Source organism: Microtus oregoni, unplaced genomic scaffold, assembly GCF_018167655.1.
Source record: "Microtus oregoni isolate MIOR12 unplaced genomic scaffold, Mior012 000040F_ref0000088, whole genome shotgun sequence".
NCBI lineage: Eukaryota > Metazoa > Chordata > Mammalia > Rodentia > Cricetidae > Microtus > Microtus oregoni.
In genome coordinates this window covers 17,329,387-17,341,714 of record NW_024543207.1, presented here as the reverse complement: position 1 = coordinate 17,341,714, position 12,328 = coordinate 17,329,387, and the positions used below count along the sequence as shown (strand labels likewise).

The 12,328-nt window shown below is 42.7% G+C and overlaps 1 protein-coding gene across 8 annotated transcripts in view; it reads right to left on the bottom strand.

Annotated features, from left to right (window-relative positions):
* Nucleotides 1-12,328, bottom strand: part of LOC121433584 (zinc finger protein 728-like) — a 38,617-nt gene that overhangs the window by 14,730 nt on the left and 11,559 nt on the right. For 2 of the 8 annotated variants that reach the window (XM_041632062.1, XM_041632063.1), the window contains 2 exons: nt 9,658-9,825; nt 4,336-4,573 (listed from right to left, as the gene is read on the bottom strand). Coding sequence is in view for 1 of the 8 variants with exons in the window: in XM_041632061.1 (XP_041487995.1) it covers nt 35-40 (6 nt within the window). In the remaining 7 variants the exon portion in view is untranslated. Of the gene's footprint in view, nt 1-34; nt 121-3,346; nt 3,982-4,335; nt 4,574-7,830; nt 7,897-9,657; nt 9,826-12,024; nt 12,149-12,328 lie in introns of those variants that run through there. The other 6 variants (XM_041632065.1, XM_041632066.1, XM_041632064.1 and 3 more) reach the window with 5 other exon arrangements.

The following is a 12,328-nucleotide window of genomic DNA, read 5'->3' as shown; positions in this document are numbered from 1 at the left end:
AGATCTGCAGGACGGCGCTGCACCCTGCACCAACCTCCATGTCAGAGATCCAAGCCCAGCGCTGAGAAGAACACTCGTATAAGTTAGGGGAGACGGTTAAGTTAGAAGACTGAAAGCGGAAGTTCGTTATCCACAGCCCCTTCTTGTGATGTCATGGTGGTCGAGACTACATTTCCCATAACTCAGCGCGAAGGATTTCCGGGAACCCACAGAAGTTGATTCACTGCACCGGGGCGAAGTTAGAAAGGAAAATAGGAACCCCCATAGGGGATCGGGCTGTTTCAGTCCTGCTATCTCAGCACCCGCTGTTAGCCTGTGAGCCCAGCCTTTCACAGTGATGTTTACCACTAGTATTTCCTAGTTATTTCCGCTAATACTTGTGAGTTTAAAGCTCAGGTCTACTTAGTGTGGGATCAACTAACTGCAGCATGAAAACTAACATTGGTCTGTTTTACTAAAAATAAGGAAGCAGGAAGCTAATGTAGGACTAAGCATCATCTCTTCAAGATGCTTTTTGAAACCATCCTTGGTAATCCTGTCGCTCATACAGCGTCTCGGGTGTTTAAGACAGAAGACTCAGAAAATAAGGCTAACAAGGACAATTTATAGATGCGTTTTATCTAAACACACGGTAGAGAATGATCAGGGCTAGCTTAGGGGTAAGGGCTATGCCACTTGACTATAATGAAGGTGGCTTTGGTTTAATACCCAGTAACAAAAATAATCCTGTCCTCCTGTGCTTAGACACAGTGTGAGTCAGACGTGGATCAGACTCCAGGGCCAGCATAGGGTTCATATGAAGGCTGGAATCCACGCAGTGAAGAGCATGGGTCAGGGCCACGGAGATGGTTAAAGTCAATGAACAAAATGAAACGTACAGAACTCTGATGTTTACTAGCAGGGAATTTCCAGAATCCATCTAACGATCTTTCCATCTGTCTGTAAATTCTTTGCCCGCACTTAAACCCATTACCCTGTGTAATAAATATGATTCTGCCCACAACCACCTCACCCACTTCTCCCTGACTTTTCACAAACTCCGGCATATAGCCTCCACCATCTGTGCCCTGAGCACTTGATTTCCTCCTCTGCACCTCCCGCAAGGGGCACAGCTCCTGGGATCACACTGAAGTGTGCACCATCTACTGGTCCATCGTGTGCTGTGGGATTTCTCTCTGCCTTCAACTGATGTTCCTCATTGAATTTTCTCTCTCTCCTCTGATCCTGACATGGTTCATCTTTGACACTATCTTGAACACCAATGGTATCTGTCTTGACCCTCCCTCATTTGGGCTAAGCAGAACACTGGGATGATTCCTCCTCGAATACAAAGGTGTTAGAAATACATTCTTAGGACCATGGATTGCACTCACTGTCGTGAAGAAGCTACATGGAATCATGGAGTACTGAGAATATCCATCTCTTCTTTGGAAGATTTTGATGCATTTCATGCTTGAGACAAAGACACAAACCCCATCACAAGAAAGATTTCATGTTCCCATGATGGATACTGATTCACAGTGAAGCTGTTTCTGAACAGATACTGTGAGAAGTTTCATATTATTTCTTAATTCCAAGTATAATGTTCAGTCCAGTGATGCAGAACAGCTTCCCCGCCTTAGAGAAACTAGTTAACAATCAGTGCCTCCACCTGGATATTTGATTGACAAGTCTGTCTAGAATGAGGTCATGTCTGCTCTGTCTTAGTGTTGAAGTGAAGGCATTGTCAGCAACCTTAAGACTTACCATTTCTCAGCACAGCTTGGTTTCCAATATGGGTGTGTGACTGTGTGCATGTGTGTGTTTGAGCGTGTGCACATGTCTGTTACATGGAAACATGACTGGGAAGGTGCTGTGTCACATGAGACGTACTGAGCATTCATTGACACCTCTTCAGTCTGGTATAGGCATAAAAACAGACAGGAGGACCAATGGGACTGAGTCAAAGACCCAGATATTAATCCACACACCTTCGAGCACATGATTTTTGACAAAGCAAAAAATATACAGTGGAAAAAAAGAAAGCATATTTAACAAGTGGTGCTGGCATAACTGGATATCAACACATAGAAGAATGAAAATAGACCCGTATCTATCACCATGCACAAAACTCAAGTCCAAATGGATCAAAGACCTCAACATAAAGCCAGCCACACTGAACCTGATAGAAGAGAAAGTGGGAAGTACACTTGAACACATTGGCACAGGACACCACTTTGTAAATATAACCCCAGCAGCACAGACAATGAGAGAAACAATTAATAAATGGGACCTCCTGAAACTGAAAAGCTTATGTAAAGCAAAGGACACAGTCAACAAGACAAAACAACAGCCTACAGAATGGGAAAAGATCTTCACTAACCCCACATCAGACAGAGGACTGATCTTCACTTTTTAAACACAAAACAAAGCAAATCAAATAATTTTAGCTTATATGACCATGAGCAGAAAATGCTGTACTCTCCTCAGGGATCCAACATGAAGACATCCAGTCTAATCTATGCTTTTCTACAGAGCACCAAGGATAATCTAGAATTTCCATGAAATAAATAGAAATCAAATGTGCCCAAATCAAGAGTAGGAAAGTAAGATTATTCACTTTTACACATGACATTTTTCTATATGCAGTAAACACTAACATTTATGAATAATAATTCAGAAGTTTCAGGATATAAAAATCTACAAATAAAAATATGAAATAATTTTAATTGCTTCCAGAATAGCAATATGTCTCACAATAAAATCAAGGAGATAATTCCATACATGGGAGCACCAAAAATAATACATTCAAATAAATTAAAACCAAGAAAGTGAAAAACTGGCAAGATGGAAATTATAAAATATTGATGAAAAAACCAAACAAGACACAAATGGATTATAATACATATTCTGTATATGGACTTGAAGAATTTGGGGTTGAAGTACCCTCACTATCTAATCAGAGAAGTGTAATAAACAGTTTTACCCCGTTGTGAACACAGAATAAAAACATGTCTGAGCAACATGTTCCAATAGTGAAATCATGGCACAATTCATGAGACTTCCTACCCATGTTTGGACTGGATTGAAAGTACTGCGGTAGATGCTTATATTTGGTAGTGTGAGTTGGCTCATAAGCCTGTGCTGGGCTAGGGCAGAGCCTACTCCTATCACTGTGGTAATGGACAAAGTGATGAACTGTCCCAAGGTCATACCTACATAGTAGGCTGTGGTTCCCCTTCTTCCTCGGGTTCACCAGCCACCACCAGCAAGGAGGGAGGAAGTAGAGGCGGGAAACAGGGTCGGCTGTGGATGTGATGGAGAGAACCCTCCAGGAGTTGACTTCAATGAGACAAGGCAACTTTATTTCAGTGTATAGGAAACACACAGGATTGGGAAGCCCAGAGACAACCCTAGTTTGCATCACGTGGCATACTCCTATCATAAAGCTGGGTTAGTGGCAGCATTGTTCTATGAATTAGCTAGAGCATGCTACTCAATTACCATGTGTTCCACAGGGGCAGGGAGGGGAGCATTTGCAGGGAACTATGTCAAAGGTCATCCTTGAGATAAGTCAGGCATCCAGACCTAGAGACATCCTCTAAATAGGAGCAGGTAGAGAGCAGAAGGCCGCGCTGGAGAGTGAGTCCGCCATGTTGTTGAGCTTGAAGCAAGCTGCCAGTAGACTGCAACTTCTGACTAGCAGGGCCTCCCAACAGTTATTCCACATCAGAAAAAATTAATTCTGCAGTAGTTGGTATAAACACAGAGACTTATAGCTGGTCAAAATGCATGGATAGCAGATTGCTGTGTGCTTAGCTCTAATTGAGATACCTATGTCATATCTGACACTCAAGGCTTAGCAATCCTCAAGGTGGATAAGCTGGAAATAGTGTAAGAGCCAGAAACAGTAGGCGTGTGCGGCAGCTCTGCAGGACGTGCAGGGAATGTCTAGGTTGTCACAAGTGTAAACTTCAAGTGGTTTGACCACAATCACAAGATCTGTGGAAGAGTCAACAAAACACCGGTATTCGATAGTGCAGTGCTTTTAAGTGCCTCACCCACCTGATGAGGTATTGGTAATAAATGGTAGGGGAGCTAGTGGAGCAGTCTGAGGGGCTTCCTGTCCTTCAGTCAGTTGTCCAAATCTTGGCTCAAAACCTTAGCAGTAAAAAGATGCTGCATTTTTAAGAAAACGTTTGTAAAGAAAACGAAGGTAGGAATAGAGAGTAATTTATAAGGAAGGAATGGGGAGGAGATTTGACCAAAACAATTTTTATATCTATATGAAATTTTGAAAAATAAAAAATACATAAACTAAGTATAATACGACTTTTGAGAATATTCAAACCTGACCTGGCCAATGTGATTTCAGTCCATGACTTTGGGTGTTGCAAGCTCACAGAGGGATAACATCCTACTATGAAGGAATGATGAGCAGGCAAAGGAGCAGGATCCCTCAGCATCTCAGGGGCTGATGGTTTAGGATCTCCGCTTCAGTGTCAGCTCAGGGAAGAAAAAGTAGATGTCTCACTGGAGGTGAGATAAGATGGGGCCGGCCTCACCCTGCATCTTCTTCCTGGATTTGCTGTGTCTACAAGAGTACAAGAGAGGAATTATGAACAGCTGGCTTTTCTAACATCCTTTTCTTTCCTTCTGCATACATCGTAAATATGACTAGATTGACACTTATTACCAGTTAAAGCCACTAGTCAGAATAAATGAAGATCTCTACATACTGACAAACATGACATAACTATCACAAGTATTTTCACATCAAATCACGAGGTCTCTGATTTTATATAGATAACTTTGGAAAGCATGGAAGTTCACGTTGTTCAAGCACAATAAAAATGGGACACTTCAATACTGCATTGTCATTTCTAGATAGCTTCCCTAAATTAAAAAAATATGCAAGAAATCCCCAGAGTTAATCCTTCAAATATTATATAGACTCAAACCATAACTGCAGAACAATACCCATTCTTCTCAGAGGCACAGGAACCTTCTTTAAAATGGACTTCAGTACAGGCCAAAACCCAAGTTTTTTATACATAGAAAAAAACCGAGGTAATCTAGTACATCCTATCAGAGGACCCTGGTTTAAAATAGAAATGAAAAGAGAGAAACCTTGGAAAATGCAGAAATTGGTGACTATATTTTCGAATGACTAATGGTTCATTGAATAATTCAGAGAAGTCAGTCCCAGGTGGAATTGTTATACTGAAAACTTCTTAATTTAAATATTAGAGTTCTCTAGTAAGCAATCTAATCATGCAATTCGAATATGGGGAAAACATGGGGGCAGGGCAGCAGTGGCATGTGCCATTAGTCCCAGCACTTGGGAGGCAGACACATGCAGATCTCAATATAAAGAATTATTTAGCCTGCATGCCAGAAGAGGGCACTAGATCTCCTTATAGGTGACTGTGAGCCATCATGTGGTAGCTGGGAATTGAAATCAGAACTTCTGGAAGGGCAGCCAGTGCTCTTAACCTCCGAGCCATCTCTCCAGGCCTGATTAATTCTTTATATTTTCTTATCATGTGCATAAAGGTTATTTTAAGGTCCGCACCAGGCAGGGCCCTACCTACACAGATCCTGTGGAACACCCTGCTTTCCTCCCTCTTCTGAAGATTCTCCTCTACTCCCAACCCCTCCCTGTGCCTAGGTCTCAGGTCCCAATACCCAGAAACACATTTTACCTTGATGCTCCCATGCCCATACCTATCAGGACCCAAGTTGATCTTCCTAATGGCAATACACGGCCACCTCACTCCCTTAAGATCCGAAGAGGAGAAGGAAACCAAGGAACAAAACACGTACTAAATTAGGACAAGACCAGATATCAGCACCTAGAATAATAATCTTCCCAATACCAGATGCCCAGATGTCAGCTCAAAAACACAATGAAAAACAGCCAGGACAATATGTCTCCACTATAGCAGCAAATCCACCACAACAGGCCCTGAAGAGAGTTGAGGCACAAATAAAAGACCTTAAAATAACCTTTATGCACATGATAAGGTCCTTAAAGAAGAAGCAAATAAATACGTTAGAGAAAGAAAAGAGACAGAAGCCTGGTGTCTTCAAACAGCAGGCTGGCTGGGCTGACTGGCTGACTTTTCCTCTGCCAGCTGGTCCCTCCTGTTGATGGATCAGGTCTACAAATTCAAGGAAAATGACATTGGAGAGACAAGACTGAAGTAATTTTAAACCCAGGCCCTATTTTGTGAGAATCTAACCTAGCAGGCACCCCATGCCAGGCTTCCCACCCCGTGTATCTGGAACTTCCCAGAAAAGCCACAAATGGCCCCCAAACTGCCTGGCTGCAGTAAGACCCAAGGACAGCCAATCAGAAGCTAGAAAAACAAGTTTCTACAGTTACCAGGTGTTTTTGTGGAAAGTTACAAAAGTTCTCTCTTGGATTAGAGCCAACTGCAACAGAAGTATATCTCCCACCCAATCCCGTAACACCAAGGCATGCAGATATAGCTCCCTGCTTGCGGTTTTTCCCTTTAAAAACCCCTTGCACTGTGAGCTAGGGTCCCTCCTCCCTCATCCTCTGCGTTGGTGTGTAGGATGAAGCCCCTGCTTGGGCTTTATTATTTATTATTATTTATTGTAAGGCATGGTCTCGTTGGGGATCTCCCAACTCAGGCATAACAAGTTACTTCAAGTTGTGTCTCATCACCCTCGCCCTGCTTACCAACTCAGCCTGGGAGGGGGAGAGATTCCTGAAAACCCTCCAAAGCCCTCCCTGGGGAAACAAGATTCAAGCTCCTAAGTTGTCACAATTCAGCAGAGGGTCCCTCTGTGTGCCCTGCTGTGTTTGGTTTCCTCGGCCCTAATAAAAACCCTTCTATTACGGTGGATTCTCCCCTGTGGTTTGGTGTTTTCCCCTGATGCTACATGTTGCAGTTGAGATTTTTTTCCCCTTTAATTCTTCATCTGGCAGAAAAACAATAACAAACCAAAAGTGATCAAGACTCCCTTAGGCTGTGACACCACAACAGCAGAAGGTGCGCTCCACACTCCAGCCCCACAAGACTTCGTTTTCTTCTGTTGTGTTGCTGTTTTTAGTGTTGTGTGCTAAAACCCAGGGCTCCCCGACTTCAAGGAATGCGCCCCATTACCCAGCTACCTCCCATTCCTTTTTGTTCTTTTCATTTCAATACAAGGCTTGTTTGCTTTCTTCCTTTGTTTCTTTTCTTTTCTTTCTTTCTTTCTTTCTTCCTCTTTCCCTCCCTCCCTCCCTCCCTCCTTCTCTTCCTTCCTTTTCTGAGACAGGGTTTCTCTGTGTAGCCCTCCCAGGTGGTCCTGGAACTCACATTGTAGACCAGGCTGGTCTTGAACTCACAAAGAGCCACCTGTTTGTCCCACCATTTCCCAGCATGTCCAAGGCTTTCTTAAACTGTCCAGATCAGCCTTGAACTCACCCTGGAGATAAGGCATCCCTGGAGCTGTGATCCTTGGGCCTCTGCTCGTAAGAGGCAGACACCAGGTGGCCAACATGCCTCTGCTAATATTTCATTTTAAAGGCTTAGCAGTGACTTTCCATGTGAATTTCTTCTAATTATCTCAAAATAAAAAGAATCAAAATGAATGTTTTACTCAGGAGTAATTTTCTATATCAAGCAGACCTGTGTGTGAAATCACAGGTAAAGTGACCAAAAATAACTAATAAATGTAATAGACATTACTGTAAGTTCTCCACTCACATCCAAACACCTTAAGAGCAGCCTGACACCCAGCGTATCTCCCTCTAGCGGCAGAGACTGCAAGTTTCATTTCTTTCTCATGGTAACAGGCCTTCTCCGACTCCTGGAATCTCTGTATATAGTCACTCACCCGTTGTGACTTCACAAGCAAGGATAGTCGAGGCACCTTCTGACTTCTTCCTGCACATGTTCTACCCTCTCACAGTTTACCTCAGGTAAAAGCACCAGAACATAACACCTGTTGGTATTACTATTACTATTAATAGTTTTAATTAGTTATATTAATGGTTTAGTTTATTGTGTGGTTTTTATTCATTGATCTTTATTTCAGAGCATGTTGTCATTCAGGGATGTGGCTATTGATTTCTCTGCAGAGGAGGGCAAATGTCTGGACTCTACTCAGTGGAGTCTGTACAGGGATGTGATGATGGAGAATTACAGCATCCTGGTGTTCCTGGGTGAGGATCGTGTCCAGAGTGAATTCCTAAGTCACTGTCTGTCTGTAACCTCCTTCTCTAGACCCTCTCATGGGAGCTTGCACTTTATTTTTTTTAAGATTTATTTATTTATGTATACAGTGTTCTGCCTGCATGTATGCCAGCCGGCCAGAAGAGGGCACCAGATCTCATATGGGTGGTCATGAGCCACCAATGTGGTTGCTGAAAATTGAACTCAGGGCCTCTGGAAGAGCTACCGGCCCCCTTAAGCACTAAACATCTTTCCAGCTGTCTCTGCAGTCATTTATTGTGTCCTTTTCTCCCCTTATAAGTACAATAGCAGGATAAAAGTGTTAATTCTCTTTTTCGTCCACAGGACTTTCTTTCTCCAAGCCATTACTGGTCAGATTTCTGGAGAAAAAGCAAGAGCTTTGGCATGTGAAGAGACAAACAGCAGCTGCGCCCCGAGGTGTGTAGGAATAAGGGGTCAGAGGGCAGAGTGGGAGGTCAGATCCAACAGAAGGGTCAGAGGGCAGGGTGGGAGGTCAGATCCAACAGAGGGGTCAGAGGGCAGGGAGGGAGGTCAGATCCAACAGAGGGGTCAGAGGGCAGGGAGGGAGGTCAGATTCAACAGAGGGGTCAGAGGACAGGGTGGGAGGTTAAATCGAACAGAGGGGTCAGAGGGCAGGGAGGGAGGTCAGATCCAACAGAGGGGTCAGAGGGCAGAGAGGTCTTATCCAACAGAAAGCCAGGCTTTACCGTGTACATTGAGATGTCGTCTTCCTGTGGAAGTCATTTTGTAGCTGTCTCACTCTATGACTTTCGCTGTCAAGGAAGGACATCTTGCAATTGCTTATGATGCTTTAAATCTCTAAGCGTTGAGTTCTGCTTAAATTTTGAGTGATTGCCAAAGCACTTCATTTTGGTAAGAGTCTACATTGCAATAGTATTTGCACTATTTCCTACACCTCTGAAAATTTGCACACATTGCTGAAGATAGACATGTAAAGCCTTTGTATTCAGTAACACGTACGTTAAAAGTTTAATTTTTTGAGATTATATCATTTCCTCCCTTTACTTTCTTCCTTCTAAACCCTCCCATATACTCCTTGCTCTCTTTCAAATTCATGGCCTTTTTAAAATTAATTTTTGTTAGATGCATACATGTATATATGGTTACATTCCTAAGTAAGCTGCTCAGTCTGTATAATGCTACTTGTAAGTATGATTTCAGGACTGAACACTTGGTATTGGATAACCAGATAGTATGCTCTTCCCCGAGGAAGACTCTTTCTCCTATCCACGTTTCTTGGTTCATCTTGGTTTCTTGGTACGTCTCTGTGCAGGGTTGAGGCCTTGCGGGCCTCCCCGTCCACTGTTACATGTCTATTTGTTGTCCTTGTTTAGCTCTTGTTCCAACTGTCAAGTTGGTGAGACTTTGAGTGTGACTTCACCCATTACTAGGAGACACTATCCCGCAGTAAACTCCCTAATCCCCGGGCTCTTAAAATTTTTCTCACCCTCTCCTCTGCAGGCCCCTGAGTCTGAGGTGCAGGAGTTGTTGTGGAGATGCAGTCCCTGGGACTAGGCTCCACAACCCTACATTTTGATCATTTGAGGTTTTCCATAGCGGTCTCTTGTTTGTTGCGAAGAGCAGTGTCCTCGATGAGGGGTGAGGACTGCACTCCCTGTGGGCATAAGGACAGACGTTTAGAATGTAGCCTTAGAGATGATGCTAGTTTAGAAGAGTGGTGGCTGTAGGTTATTCTCCAAGATCCATGATTTTCTTACCCTGGGTAGTTGACTAGGTTTCCTATACCAGGCATGACCGCTCTTGTTGAGTGACTCATGCCTGGTGTTCAGGGTTTTTACATGAGATTTGTGATTTGCTTGTCTATTTTATTGTGTATTATATATTGATTTGCATATATTGAGCCAATTTTCCATTGGTAGAATGAAGTCAGATATAAGGTCAAAGTTTTACTATAGTTAATTTTCTTAAAAACTCTATATTAATTATGTCTGCGTGTATGGTGTGTGTGTGTTTCTCTCTCTGTGTGTGTACTTTTGAATTTTGGGTTACAGTGGCTCCTTAGAATGACTTCGGTAGTGTGTGTCTTTTCCTATTTGTGGAAGGGGTGGAAAGTGTTGATACTAGATATTCCTTGGAAGTTTTAATTACTGCGTCAGTCTCCTCAGTGTTACTGGTCTGTTTAGGCTGCTTATATTTTCTGGTTTTAGTTTCACTGGCCATGAGTGTCTATAAAAGGATCTATTTCTTCTAAGCATTTCTGAAGTTTTAGGTGCACAGATTTTAGTGTATCCTGTGATCATCTCTTTGTTCTGATTGGTTGGCCAGTGGATGGATACAGTCATGTGAGCTTTCATAAAGGACCACGCTGGTTAATTCTCTATGTCCTTAAGTCTCTGGAATTATGCTCTGAATTTTATCATTTTTATTGCTCATTTCTTATTATCATCTGTATTTCTGTTTGGCTTCTTTTTCATCTTGGAATTGCAGCATAGATGTTTTCTTCATTCAGATCTCGTTGCTGTTTCAGTGAAGAACTTTTCAGTATAACTAGTCCACTTCGAGCTGACTGTGCAATCCTTCAGTGCCACTGTTCATTCAAAGGTGCATCATTTAATCACCGGTTACATGTGCATTTTCCTTGGCTATTCTTTTTATTCCTTTCCAGTTTCAGTACAATGTGTTCTGCTAGGGTGCACAAGACTATTTCTTTTCTTCTGTTTATGTTGGCTTGGTTTGTGGCATGAAATGTGGTCCATAGAGAAGATATCTATGCCAGTGAGCAGAATGTGTATCCTTATCTATTGTGTGGAATGTTCTGCAGTTATCTTGTAAACCCAGTCCATACCTTGGAGGGTCCTTTGCACATTGTTTTGAGGACCTGTCTAGATGTGAGAATGCAATCTTGAAATGTCCTGTTTTCATCTTCCCTGAACTGTTTGGTCTTCCATGTCTGTAGTGACATCTGATGGTTTTTGTAGAAACATTTGTGTTAGTTGTGTCCATTTTTATGTACATGTAGTGGCTTTCTTCATCTCTTCTGATTAGTTTTCTGTCTGTAGTCTCCTCATCCGTTAGGATTACTCATTCAGGATTTTGTAGCTTTATTTGCTTTATGGTTTGATGACCTGGTCCAACAGATCATTCTTCATGGACCAGGAGATCAGAAGATAAAGAGGAATGTAGAGAAGACTGGGTTGGCTAAAGAAACTCCATTTTCTGCTAGGCAGGTGCCCACTAGACATTCGTCTCTGGAAGATAAGTTTCCAGGAACCCTACACACAACAAATGTACAGCCATGACTATCTGAGTGTTGGGACATGACTGACTGCTTTTTGGCTTCTGTAACTGCTTGTGCCGAAATCTGAAGACAGATCTGAGGTCACTTTGACTACCTAACCTTGGCAGAGCAGAGCAGCTCTATGGCCGCTTGTGTAGATGCTCAAGGTCTTCTTGTGGTTTTGCCTTTAAATATCCTTCCTTCACTCCCCTTCAGATGACAATCTCATGTCTGTCAGAGAGTGTTGCTCTGCTAGCAGCTTTAACAAATTTACCTAAATTATGTAGTTCAGATCATGGTCTTTTCCCATGGGTCACAAACTCCATAACAAAGATAAGAAAGTTTGGGGTCAGATGGTCTTGCATAAGCTACATCTTATTCCAAGCAAACTTATTAAGAAATATGACATTTTATATACTCTTAGCAGAGGGATAAATGGACAAAGTCAGCAGAAACTATTGTACAGTGGGAAAAAGTCAGCAGGAATCTAAACAATGTTGAACAAAGGGAGCACACAGTATCTCAGGAATTTTACAGACAGAGCACACAAGAGTCTTAGGACTGGCAACCACATACCTGTGGGAAGTGTTGGGGTCTCAGGATCTGAAGACACAAGTCCCCCAAGGTCATGGCCCCAAGCTCTTCCACGCGTATTTCTGGTCTTGGAGAAGGAACTGTGTTTCTTCTTTATACAGCAAGTCTGCAGGGAAAAGCTCCCCATGGTCTGGCTCTGAGCCAATACTGACTCTGCCAAGCATGTACCTGGTTTTGAGGAGGCCAGGGCCTTTTCCATGTATTGGGACCTCAGGGAATCCCTTGGTTGATCAGATTTGATCACCAAGCAAAGAGAATTATCACTTAGGAGGAAAGGTCATCTGAG